This window comes from Heptranchias perlo, chromosome 32, assembly GCF_035084215.1.
Source record: "Heptranchias perlo isolate sHepPer1 chromosome 32, sHepPer1.hap1, whole genome shotgun sequence".
NCBI classification, from domain to species: Eukaryota; Metazoa; Chordata; class Chondrichthyes; order Hexanchiformes; family Hexanchidae; genus Heptranchias; species Heptranchias perlo.
Window position 1 is genome coordinate 8,657,459 of NC_090356.1, and position 14,158 is coordinate 8,671,616.

Sequence of the window (14,158 nt, forward strand, 5' to 3'; positions counted from 1 at the left end):
TCTGTATCAGCTTTGGTTTACTGATGTGTTTTTAATGCAATTATATCTTGTTTCATAGCACTTTAAACAACTTAAGTAGGAAAACAGCTGATCCCAGCCATTTCCAGCCCACATTGCATCTGGTTCTACACTCGAATCACATAGAGTCATAGAGTTATACAGCACGGATAGAGGCCCTTCGGCCCATCGTGTCCGCGCCGGCCATCAAGCCCAGTCTAATCTAATCCCATATTCCAGCATTTGGTCCGTAGCCTTGTATGCTATGGCATTTCAAGTGCTCATCCAAATGCTTCTTGAATGTTGTGAGGGTTCCTGCCTCCACAACCCTCTCCGTCAGTGAGTTCCAGACTCCAACCACCCTCTGGGTGAAAAAGTTATTTCTCAAATCCCCTCCAAACCTCCCGCCTTTTACCTTGAATCTATGCCCCCTTGTTATAGAACCCTCAACGAAGGGAAAAAGCTCCTGAGTATCCATCCTATCTATGCCCCTCATAATTTTGTACACCTCAATCATGTCCCCCCTCAGCCTCCTCTGCTCCAAGGAAAACAAACCCAATCTTCCCAGTCTCTCTTCATAGCTGAAGCGCTCCAGCCCTGGTAACATCCTGGTGAATCTCCTCTGCACCCTCTCCAAAGCGATCACATCCTTCCTGTAGTGTGGCGACCAGAACTGCACACAGTACTCCAGCTGTGGCCTAACCAGTGTTTTATACAGCTCCATCATAACCTCCTTGCTCTTATATTCTATGCCTCGGCTAATAAAGGCAAGTATCCCATATGCCTTCTTTACCACCTTATCTACCTGTTCCACCGCCTTCAGGGATCTGTGAACTTGCACACCAAGATCCCTCTGACCCTCTGTCTTGCCTAGGGTCCTCCCATTCATTGTGTATTCCCTTGCCTTGTTAGTCCTTCCAAAGTGCATCACCTCGCACTTTTCCGGGTTAAATTCCATTTGCCACTGTTCCGCCCATCTGACCAACCCATCTATATCGTCCTGCAGACTGAGGCTATCCTCCTCGCTATTTACCACCCTACCAATTTTTGTATCATCAGCGAACTTACTGATCATACCTTTTACATTCATATCCAAGTCGTTAATGTAGACCACAAACAGCAAAGGCCCCAGCACAGATCCCTGTGGTACCCCACTGGCCACAGGCTTCCAGTCACAAAAACAACCTTCGACCATCACCCTCTGCCTTCTGCCACTAAGCCAGTTTTGTATCCAAAGTGCCAAGGCACCCTGGACTCCATGGGCTCGTACCTTCTTGACCAGTCTCCTGTGCGGGACTTTATCGAAGGCCTTACTGAAATCCATGTATACCACATCCACTGCGTTACCCTCATCCACACGCCTCGTCACCCCCTCAAAAAATTCAATCAAATTAGTCAGACATGATCTTCCCTTGACAAAGCCATGTTGACTATCCCTGATTAATCCTTGCTTCTCCAAATGGAGACTAATTTTGTCCTTCAGAATTTTTTCCAATAATTTTCCTACCACTGATGTTAGGCTCACTGGCCTGTAGTTCCCCGGTTTTTCCCTACTCCCCTTCTTGAATAATGGTACTACATTAGCGGTTCTCCAGTCCTCTGGCACATCCCCTGTGCTACAAGCTGCTTGAAAGTGAATCCAGGGAACACTGGTAGGCAACAAACATACTGTGGTTTCACAGTTCCCTTATCTTAGTTGCAAACTCTCAGTAACAGATCGACAGATCATTTCTGCAAGACATGGTCAAATCTTCAACACTGCCATTGTTCAGGACCCAGAATGTTAACACTAGTCATGATGTTGCCTGGCATTTCTGGATTGGGTTTCTGTTACAGACCAGAGTCACATTTTCACAATAATGTCACAAGGATGTAGTGACTATACTGGATCATTTAACTCATGTTTCTTAGTCAAAGTATTTTTCTGCATTATACTTGTCTGGTCATAACTTATGATTTTGTCTCTGATTGAGTTACATGATCAGCTTCACTGGTGGTAACATGTCATTCAGTCTCCTCAGTGACATCTCGCACTCCTACTGAATGGGAAGCAGATTAGTGTGGGCTGAACACGGCAAATAGGATATTAAAGGGTTGTTGGTGAGTTAGGTGGCTGTAATTCAACTGAGGAGCTCTGAAGGTGTCCAAATGTCAGAATGATGACGGTGCAATTCATGATTGGGAACCTCAAGCCTGAATTATAGCCTTAAATTTACACCAGTTATTTTGGTCATTTACTCAAATAGCTACTGATTAGTTTAAGAGGGTCTCACCATCAGCAACCCCCTCAAAGATCAAACAGTTACAAAAAAAATTCAACAAATCCAACATTTTTTTTTCCTTTATATATTTTGTTGCTAAGCACCATTAGAAGTTTTTTTTGGATTTCTTCACTGTGGTAGTGTGATGAAGTTGAACTGACTCCATAATCTAGGCTCCTTCAGTTCAACAACAACTTACATTTATATAGCATCTTTAACGTAGCAAAAACGTTACAAGGCGCTTCACAAAAGCGTTATCAAACAAAATTTGACACCGAGCCACATAAGGAGATATTAGGACAGGTGACCAAAAGCTTGGTCAAAGAAGTAGATTTTAAGGAGCGACTTAAAGGAGGAGAGAGAGGTGGAGAGGCAGAGAGATTTAGGGAGGGAATTCCAGAGCTTAGGGCCTCGGCAGCTGAAGGCACGGCCGCCAATGGTGGAACAATGAAAATCGGAGATGTGCAAGAGGCCAGAATTGGAGGAGCACAGAGATCTCGGAGAGCAGTAGGGCTGGAGGAGGTAGCAAGTGTTTATTTAGTTCCTCTCTTTACGTTGGCCTCATTATCTCCAACCCCTCATAATACTATTAATGTCAAGGTTTTCTACAGCAATGAGCTGGCACAGGACTGACACACCACAATCTGCGCCGCAACATCTGAAGTGGGTTTGTGCAGGAGCGGTGTTTGCTTTGCAGGGTTCCCAGGCAAAGGTTCGGTTTGGAGCCCCTCCATTTTATAGACAATGATACTAAATGCTACCTACTTAATGTGGTGTCAAATCCATATACGTACGATCGTCAAAAGGTGTGTTTGCAGGTGGTAATATAAAAATAGTTGACAAAATGATCGGGAATCAGCTTGTGTTTGATCTTGGCAGAGGTGGCACAAATGAAAGTGTAAATAAACAGATTGTGACTCCATGGCAACAGATGGCCACAGTACAAGGTATTAAGAGCTTTTCCTGACAGCTGACTACTGGAACACATTAGAAATAATTCTCTAGAGATCTTCGGCAAGCTAAATTACTTATCTATTGTCATTGTATTATTGTGCTCCATTGTAAAGGAAAACCTTTAACTTGAGGGAGAGACTCGAGGAGATGTTATCGGAACAATGTCATGGTTGAGTTCCCTACCCTATATAAAATGTCTGCATGAATGATGGTACTAATTAGATTACAGTGGATTGGTGATAGGACGTGTGTGTGTGTGTGTGTGTGTGTGTGTGTGTGTGTGTGTGTAGACAGGACTCACCCTCACAGGAGCCAGGCATAATGACGTGGAGGTCCTTTTGTATCGCACAGCGTGTCATCCTCAGTGCACACTCGTTGTCATAGGTCACCCCATCAGACCCACAGACCTAGCCAGAGAAAGATAGTCAGTCTCATATCACAAAGGAGAAAAAAACAAATTTTAAAGGAAAAGTACTAAACACTGTTAAAAAGTAGCATTGGGCAAACTGAAACATCTGTTCCAAGTTGGATATCTACAGCATTCCCAGCAGAATCAAAAAGGGACAAAACCTTGAACAGAAATATTTCTGAGGAGAACAAAAGGAACTTTGTTCATTTCACAAGCTGTACAACATTTTGTTACAGCATTTTTTCCCCCTTTTGAGGAGGAGGCTAGTTTTAAAGATATTTTCTCCTCTTCCTTTGGGTCTCCCTGTTCTACACATTATCTCCAGCCTAGTGGGCGGGTGAGCTAGTCTTTGCTAATGGTTCTCCAAAATCAGCTACTAAAGTACACACAAGAGGGGGTCTCAAAGCTCCTTGCTCCCTTCCTGGCCTCCACTAAGCGGCTGGGATAAAATAAATCAGTGTGCAGGTCATAGATCCATGTCATACATACTCTGTGGTGTAACATATTGGGCATTAAATGTGTAGCGTCACTGCACTGCCCTGAAACTGATCAAATATTTACTAGCCTCGTCCCCAAAGTTTATCCACTGAGTAGCTGAGCCCTAAAGAACTTGCATTTATATAGCGCCTTTCACGACCTCAGGACGTACCAAAGCGCTTCACAGGCAATGAAGTCTTCTGAAGTGTAGTCACTGTAGGAATGCAGGCTAGGAAGGTCCTCTATCTATGCTAAGGTAGCTGATCTCAGCTGGGACAGCAGGAGGAGTGCTGCAATTGTACTTAGTGCTTCTGGGTTAGGGTAAGAAGCATTTGGCCAGGGTTCCTCCTCCTGAATGCTATCCAACAACCCCTGCTGGAAATGTGCATGCCTGGACATTGGATATGGATCACAATAGCCTGCTGACACTGCCGTGCTCAGATTTAAATAACAGCCACTTGGGTGAGGGACGAGAGGGCACCTGGGGCCTGTGGAACAGTACCCCAGCAATGAGTCCATGCCTTCAGGAAAGGAGGCAAGAAAGCTGAAAAAAAATTAACGGCCCACAAAATCAACAGAAGAGATTGAAAGTTTTCCACTCTTTTCTCCCTCGCCTTTTAACACCTTGACTGACAAATATAAATATGGGTGCTGTACTGGTTGCTATTGACAACACCTTCACCAAGGCTTTCCAGATTACAAATTCCATGGGGCCAAGGTTTGGTCCTTTGTTTTGCTGCAGGAGGGTGGAAAGGAATCTAAATATCAATGAAAATTTCAATGAACCAGAGGGAAATAGGCTATCAATTCAATAATGTAGTAGCTGGGAGTTGCAGTCTCTAGTGGCAAGAACAGTACAGGTCCAAATGGATTTACATTTGACCTCTCACCTCTATTTCAGGCAATTAAAGTCACAATGATGCTTTTAAGCCTAAAAGTGCAGAGCAATTTATTTTACAACGGAAAGAAATGAATAGTACCATGGGATCTTATACATGCACCTAAACGGGTGGATGGGGACTCGATTTAATATCTCATCCGAAAGATGGCACATCTGACAATGCAGTGCTGCCTCAATACTACACTGCAGTGATTATAACATAAGAAATAGGAGCAGGAGTAGGCCAATCGGCCTCTCGAGCCTGCTCCGCCATTCAATAAGATCATGGCTGATCTGATCCTAACCTCAAATCGAAATTCATGTCCAATTTCCTGCCCGCTCCCCGTAACCCCTAATTCCCTTTACTTTTAGGAAACTGTCTATTTCTGTTTTAAATTTATTTAATGATGTAGCTTCCACAGCTTCCTGGCGCAGCAAATTCCACAGACCTATTACCCTCTGAGTGAAGAAGTTTCTCCTCATCTCAGTTTTGAAAGAGCAGCCCCTTATTCTAAGATTATGCTCCCTAGTTCTAGTTTCACCCATCCTTGGGAACATCCTTATCGCATCCACCCGATCAAGCCCCTTCACAATCTTATATGTTTCAATAAGATCGCCTCTCATTCTTCTGAACTCCAATGAGTAGTGTCCCAATCTACTCAACCTCTCCTCATATGTCCACCCCCTCATCCCCGGGATTAACCGAGTGAACCTTCTTTGTACTGCCTCGAGAGCAAGTATGTCTTTTCTTACGTATGGACACCAAAACTGTATGCAGTATTCCAAGTGCAGTCTCACCAACCAGCCTAGTTTATACGTTCAAGTCCAGGAATGGGACTTAAACCCACAATCTTTTAATTCAGAGGTGAATGTGTTACCACTGAGCCAAGATGACACAGCATGATAAGCAAAAGTCATTTGCCTTGGGGAGTGTAAAAAAAAAGTATAATGGCATTGAATGGAAATGGCATCGATCTATACAAGTTCTAAATCCGACCCAGTGCACGAATGCTCTGGGTGATAAATTTATAAAAAAGGTTGCATATAGTGACACCATTAAGTCCTGGCTAGAATGGAGATGATTGGGTAATTCCCCATCAATCACTCCTGGAGGCCACACTGCTGTAAGTGACTGGGATTGATTTTACGCACATAATTTGTATTATGTAACTATCCTCCACTCACTGCATTTTGTTGGAGAAATAATCCTGCTTTTATCAGGAGACTTTGCTGTAGTTTTGGTCATGAGATCTGTTTACTGTAGTTCATAGAAACTCTGTTTAAATAGACTCTGCTGAGTAAATAGACTGTTTACTATAGTACGCTGTTTAAATAAACTCTGTTTGCTGAGTAAATAGACTATTGACTGTAGTGCGCTGTTTAAATAGACTCTGTTTGCTGAGTAAATAGACTGTTTACTGCAGTGCGCTGTTTAAATAATGTTTGCTCTAAGTCCCTCCCTGCCTCCAACTCATTATTAACTCAGTGGTGTCAACATTCACTTTGTTTAAAAAAAATCTTAACAAAATGGGCCTCAAATTGACACATATGGTTATTGAAAAAAAATCAATGCAAGTTCCAATAAATAATAGTAATGTCACTGCTGGCATCCCCCATTAATCTCCCTGGTCACTGCAGGATTCAGTCCAAAAGAGGAAGGAAACAATATCTATGCCCATTGTGAGGCACAGAGGTCGACAGGTGTCGAAGTTATTAGGCAGAATGAAATGGTTAGTTAGGTAACTGAGCTTGAAATTTGTCCTGCTCTTTGTGTTAAGTCTCACCCATGAAGAAAAGTTTACAGTCAATAAAATGTAAAACTGGGCAAGCTCATTTTTTATTAGCATAATTCTTCCTTTCCGGAAAGGTGCATTTCAATAGAAGGCTCATTATATTGGGACGATACTGAAATACACATTTCAAATTAAAAACTCTCGATTTCTGTACTAAAGTAGCCTGAAGGGTTACCTGAGTGGCAGCATTTGTAATTTATAAGTACAGGAACAGTAGGGTAGCTTATCATCAATCATCAGGATTCCTTTTGTTTTTAAAAGAACAACAGGGATAAAGGAATCACTTTTCCTGACATTATTACAAGGCTTCATCTTAATTTACAGAGCTGCCTGCAGCGGTAACGGAAACCAGAATAGTCATTACTCACAGGATTCCGAGGGACGTTGCGACAGAAGAATTCACAAACACATCGGTCATCCTCTGTGTCCTCATCCCACATTCCTCCATACTTCCGGCAGCGTTCCTGCTCGCATTCATTGTCCTCACCTGATCCAGACCCTCCAGAACCACATTCTGTCAGAGCAAAAAAGACAAGGGGCCCGATTTTACCAGGGGTGCGGGTTCTCGGCGGGTAGGCCAGCGCGCCCGGTGAAATTAGTGGGTTGCCCGCGTGATCGTAGCAGGCAACACACTAATTGGATCCACTTACCTGCTCCTCCGGGTTCCCCGCTGCTGATCTGTGCGTCGGGCGGGCTGCGCATGCGCAGTAAGATCTGTCAGCTGGAGGCGCTCTATTTAAAGGGGCAGTCCTCCACTGACAGATGCTGCCACAAACAGCAAAAATTACAGCATGGAGCAGCCCAGGGGGAAGGCTGCTCCCAGTTTAATGATGCCTCACCCCAGGTATCATTAGATGGCGTGAGGAGGAGGGGGAGGACAGAGATCTTCCCCCGGCGGGCGGGAGGAAGCGGCCTGCCTCTGCCACCAAGAAGGCCTGGCTCGAGGTGGCAGAGGAGGTCACCTGCGCCACCAACATATCGCCCACCTGCATACAGTGCAGGAGGCGCTCCAATGACCTCAGTAGGTCAGCCACAGTGAGAACACGTAGTCTATCCCCTACACTCCGCCTGCCACAACACTGCCCCCACCCCACATCTCCTTCGGCACTGCCAACACTACTCTGTCACATCACCCCTCATACCCACTCAAACCTCATCCTCATCTTACCTGCACCTACTCACCTCGCGAGTACTCACCCCGCCACTACCACGCAACCCAATCCTCATACAATCTCATGGCTCTATCCCATACTCACCCTCTCGTGCATCTCTCACACGGCCAGCCTCACTCAACCTGCCACCACCTGTGCTGCAGCCACAGGGCATGCATCACATATGTGCAGTAGGCAGCGTAAGGCAAACGTGTCGTGAGCATGAAGGGGATACACAAGGGTGTTTGAGGGATTGTCATGGTTCTTACTTCTATTGAATTAAAGAACAACTCACATCACACATTATATTGGCACCACTACTGCCATGTCTTCGCGAATCCTGTCCGGTTTGTGCAATAATGCCCGCTCCTGAGTATCCCTATGAGGACCCACCACTGATGCCACCCAGTGTGTCACTGCAGAGTGGGTGTAGGTGTATTTGCAGGGCTCTTCTGTGCAGACGACTGAGAGACATCGGGGGTGTCCCCGGTTGCAGCCTGGAAGGCTGTGGAGCAGAAGTTCGGGAGGGCAGTGGTGACTTTGACAGCGACAGGTAGGAAGATGGTGCATGTGCCAGCCAGGAGCAGCTCGGCATGAAAGAGGCTGCAGATGTCCACGGCTACATGTCGAGTGACTCTGAGCTTCCGTGTGCACTGCTGCTCAGAGAGGTCCAGGAGGCTGAGCCTCGGTCTGTGGAACGTGTGGCGAGGGTAGTGCCCTCTGCGACGCATCTCTCTCTGCGGTAGCCCTCCCTCCTGCTGTACAGGTGGATGTGTCACAGCATTCTGTTGTGGAGCTCCACGTGTCAGTGGTGGACGGCGTGGATGGCGAGGCTGGTGAGGCTGGTGATGCCGTTCGCCCTCCGAGGAGGTCATGACTGCAGCTACGGCGGCCCCCATCCGCAAGATGTACATCTGAGGGGGTCCGCAAGGTAGGTACATGTCTCCGGACCCCGGGGTAAGTGTGCAGGTTGGTGACTTCGACCATCAGGAGGAGGGTGGTGGAGGCCAAACTTTGTCCCAAGTGACAGAGCGGCCTCCTGCAATGGCTGAGTGTCTCCCCCCCAACCTGTCAAATGGACCTTTGCAGCTGCTACAGGCTGATGGCTGCAACACGTCCATTTCAACTGGGACTGTTTCCCCCAGTGTGTGAAACAGTCCCATGTTTATCCAAAATCACACACAGTCCCTTAATCAGGTCAGTTAATGACCTGAACAACCAAAGTAAATACACTCAAGTTGCATCCCGTTGGCTTTAATTGCCTGCGGGATTCCCACCAGCGGGGGCTGCGCACACACCCCCGTACGTCAGCGCGGAACCCGGACGTGGGCGGGATCGAGGCGCCATCCGGTCCCGCTCCGGGATTTCGGGATTTTCGGGGGCCCCCCGCCGAGAACGCACCCGTTAGCGGGTGCTAAAATCGGGCCCAAGCAAAACACTACTGAGATGTGACATTGGCTCAGAAAGTGAAGCTAAGGGGGCAATTTTAACCCTACCTACCTGGTGGAAACCGGGAGGGTGGGCAACTTAAAATGCCCCCCCCGTGAGCCACCAGGATGCCCGCCATCTGATTTTTAACTTGCTCTCCCAAGTAGGGGGCCAAGGACGGCCACCCAAAGCTTGTGGGGTCCTTCCTTTACATATACATGTCATCGGGACCCGACTGCAATTTTAACTCGGGCTTGAGTGGAGGAAAAACAACTCTTATCTTCACAAAGAACAATGATCAACAAATGCCAAGGCCAGGGATCCGAACACTGCCATCTATACTGGAAATCAAGCCTATCCCTGTTCCAGAAGAAGGATGTGGAAAACTTTTATTTGTGTGCTTAGAAATGTAAAACAAAGGTATAGAAGGAAAGAGAGAGGTAAGTAGTAGAACTAAAGAGTCACTAAAGGGGAAGATAAGCCTGGTTGAGCATTCTAGTGTGGGCTCAATGGTGAGGTGATTATCACTGAGGTCAAGATTTTAGTAAACATAAATGTGCGTTTGGAGAACGTGTTCTGAATTATGGCCACATATGTTTTGAATTAATAGAGTGTTACATTTAACAGTGTTCTCTGACAAGTTTAATGTGAACATAATAAACATTCCCATTTATATGTTTGCTAACATCAAAATAAACTGCCAAAGCAGCAAGTAACCAAGTACCTGCTCCCCATGGAACAATGTGTAAATGCACCTTCTGTTGTGTATTGAGTGATACAGACCACGATCGACTTCAAAAATCCTCACTCTCAGATCCTTTCATGTCCTCGATTTCAATTCCTTCCATCACCCAGCTCTTCCCTTTTGAAGAGCTCTGGCCAAAGTAAGTTAACACAGGCGATGAAAGTAAGTTAACACAGGCGATGAATCATTGAGAAACCCTCACCTCAACCAAGAGATTAATTTCACCACCAGGCATTGAACCATGTTTAGAATTAGAGAGTTGCTTTCTAAAGCTACACTTTATTTAGAACTACTCCGTTAATTAAATATTAAAACCTTGTAGAAATGGTCATACTTTGCATCCTGTTTATAGATTAGTCATCTGTGTTCTTCACAGTTACAATCCTCCATAACAAACCCTTATTTAACCTGCACAGGTCTTTCTGGTATAAACATTTGTACATCTTTCAACACCAGAAGAATCAATGCCATATTGATCTCTGGGTATAAAATAGCTAACTGTTTCCACTAAACCACATTTGACACTTTAAATCAATGCTGTTTTTCCCACACAACACTCAGGAACAGGCATAAAGCAAGAATTTACTTTTAAACTTTCAGCCCACCCCCTCCAACTCTTTAACACGAGCAAATATCAAATGCTCACATTTCTGTTTACATTTAATCTTTCTTGTTGTTAATGGCTTTCTTCCTACTTCTGCTACAATTTTTTTGTACTTAATGTTGAAGAGGTTTGTGGAGCCAGTGTGTCATTAGTCTACATTATCGAAATGAACAGTAGCATTCCTACTGTTCATTTAGATAAGGGGTAACTAGGTTGTTCCTACTCATATACCAAGGCTAGGAATCTCACAGCACTAAGTAAATCACAGGCCTCCTTATTGTTTCCTGAGCCTTGGAAATCAGAGGAGATTATATAACATGACAGGGGCAGTGAACTAGGAAATTTGAAATGCACCAGGTTATCTATCTGTGAGTGCAGTGCACCAGGTGATCAGCATTCTACATGCTTGGCTTCCTGTACTTTGTCCATTAGCCCCTGGGCAGAAACTCATATTGAACAAGTTTCCACTTGAGCAGCAATAAATCTCTTTAAATATCTCCAAACATTGCCATTGTCCACATTGGCAGTCCTGGGCTTCTTAGCAGAGGACTGACTATTGAGCTAGTTGGAAAAGAGAATGGCAGTCCCTTTGCCAAACCAGCTGGGGGAGAGGGGGTCAGGGTCAGGGGGAGAGGGGGTCAGGGTCAGGGGGAGGAGGGGGCAAGGGACAAGGAACTGCCTCAAACCAGAAAGTACAGTAGGAAAAAGATTGGGAAAGTCTAAAGGGGGGTTTAAGGATTCTCCCACACAAAGCCAATTGGAAAGGACGTTAAATTTCACCAAACCTTTCAATTCCAATGGAGCCAGTCTGACAGTACATGTTTCAGAAAGGGGAAAGGCCACATTTTCATTTTTTAGCCAACTTAAAGAAACTTTTAGCATAGGGGGGGGCGGGGAGCAATAATTTAGTACATACGCAGGTTCGGTCAGCTGCATCATCCAGCCTCCTGCTGCGATGAGTAGCTGGTCTTTCTATTTAATGAGTACTTTTGGCAGAGTGTGAAAGACCAATAAAGCTGTCTTAATAATTCCTGCAATGATTCCCACTGTCTGGAACTTGGCTTCAGTGGACTGATGAGTCTAGCACATGGTCAAGGACATTGCAACTGGCAAGTGCTGGTTTCCCATCGCTTTATGAAATAACTATTGAAACATATTCTATGAGGCTGCTTTGTGCTGTTTAGATGAAGCCATATAAAATTTAACAATGGTTAGCAGCAGCTACACTGCAGATTGAATTGCCATTTCCCAGTAAAACCAAGCACAAAGCACTCCAGTAACACATTGTTCATGGTACATCACCACTCTGTTTATACAACAGGTGTTACAATAAATCCTGGATCTTACCAGACTTCAGTGAAGAATGGCAAGAGAATCATTCTTTCTGTTCAGTAGCCAGAACCCATCCTAATTTTTCACCCTTCGCAGCCCCCTTCCCACCTGTCTTTGTCCAGTGTCATGAAACAAAACATTGACACTCTGGGACTCAATTTACAAAAAGGAGACTATTCCAGACTGAAACAGTCTCAGAAATTCAATAGCTGTTCTCCATTATTGGCTTTCTCAGTAGGGCCATCAGCTGCAGTGGGGGAAGCAGAGAGAAAGGAAGCTAACATGAGATAACAATGGGGTGTTACGAGTACCAAGGGTGCCTCAGCAATCCTCATTACAGTAACATTTTTATTCTAAAACATTATCCAGGTTCCAGTGTTAACAAAAGCTTTGAATTAAGCAAATGAGAGGGTACCTTACTGAGATATAGAACATACTAAGTGAAGTAGAAAAAGGTTAATCCTGAGCACTATTTCAAGTTAACTCATGGCTACAGGACAAGAGGACCAGGTATAGACTGGTAAAAGGCAAGCTCAGGACTGATAGCCTGAAACACGTCTTCACACAAAGTGATTAATATCTGGAATGGTATGATGGGCAGGGTAATGGAGGCAAAAACTCTGGAGTCATTCATGATGCTGTAATGGGAGGATGGGCTTGATGGGCCAAATGGTCTCCCTCAGCTATACTTTGATCTTTGCGAGTTTCCTGTGTTACTGGGGCTGAGTTATGAGTTGTCTATGGGGGCAAACTAGCCAGGTTAGAAATAACGGAATTGTGAGGATGGAATTTTACTCATTTAACTTTGGGGGATCAGAGGGCATAGACAGCATTTCAACCTCACCCTCTGGAGGTTGAATAGGGGGGGGGGGGGGGGTACAGTCCAGATTGTGGAAAGAATGGGTTTGATGGGACAAATAGCCGTTTCTTGTTTCATGCATTCTGTTTTCCTTATAAACAGAGTACACCGTGGTGGGGGGGGGTGGGAGGAGAATATTCCATTCATGATCCAATCTTCATAACTTGTTCAGATATCTACCGTGAAATTACCCAAGTAGTGCAGTACTCCACACCGTCCTTTCACAAAAATGCAACACGCTAATTTACATGAGGTTCATACCATCATCACAAGGACCTTCTTCTGCAACCTCAATTTTCTTTTTCTGCTGGCAGGAGGCAGATTGCAGATCACAAAGGTGCATGTAGGTGATACCATCGCTCCCACAGACTGACGAAATCGGTTGGTTCTTGCACCTTCGGCAAACACACTGGCTGTCGACGCACTTTGCTCCAAATGAACATATGGCGGAGCCGCATTGCTCTGAGAAATGCAACGGTGAGAAGGTGAACAAGTACCAACAGAAAAGAATGGGAATAAGACAACATTGAGACGTTTTTATGCACCACCCGAAAAGGTATTACTCTGCTGTAACAAGGAACTTCAACAGGCAACAGGGGCTGTGACTGGAATAATTTCGAGTTTTAGAAGTTAAACAAGCTAGATGCCTGCACTAGATCCATTCTTAAATAAATCATGATATTCTAAGAGGGATACTTTAGAAAGTACCAAATGACCTGTCCACTTCTGCAGGAGATTTCTTGTCTCTTCCATCACATGAATTAAATTGCTCCCAAGTGGTCCAGTGAGCAAATACATCATGTGGTGTAGCACTGAAACATACAGACCAGGAGGTCCCGGGTTTGACCCCTGGTCTGTGCCGAGTTAGTTGATCCCAGTCAGGGCAGCAATTGTGGTGATACAATTGACCTCTGCACCAGTGGGCTAAGGAGGTCGAGAAGGGGGGGGGGGGGAAAAAAAAAGCAAGGGATCCCACTTTTAATCACCATCCTGTGGACCCTTGTGGGTACTGCAGAAGAACAGTTGGATTTAGCCAACCATCTATGTGAGCGTTGCGTGAGAAGAGTTGGGCTTAGTCAACCAAGGTCAAATAGCCAACCAACACTCATTGTCTAAGCTGACTATGAGCTATGAGATTGGAGGCGTGCTGATACCTATGGAACCATACCCCAGAAAAAGTCCCGAGGGATAAAATTGGAACAAAGTAATTTTTAAAAGGCACTGGATGAGCACTCTGACCCCACATTACAACACAGAACCCACATTGT

The 14,158-nt window shown here is 45.1% G+C and overlaps 1 protein-coding gene across 2 annotated transcripts in view; it reads right to left on the bottom strand.

Annotated features, from left to right (window-relative positions):
• The window catches only part of agrn (agrin), a 385,222-nt gene that overhangs the window by 71,342 nt on the left and 299,722 nt on the right, over window positions 1–14,158 (bottom strand). For both annotated transcript variants that reach the window (XM_067970302.1, XM_067970303.1), the window contains 3 exons: window positions 13,152–13,352; window positions 7,140–7,285; window positions 3,514–3,619 (listed from right to left, as the gene is read on the bottom strand). In XM_067970302.1, coding sequence (XP_067826403.1) covers window positions 3,514–3,619; window positions 7,140–7,285; window positions 13,152–13,352 — 453 coding nt within the window. The remainder of the gene's footprint in view (window positions 1–3,513; window positions 3,620–7,139; window positions 7,286–13,151; window positions 13,353–14,158) is intronic.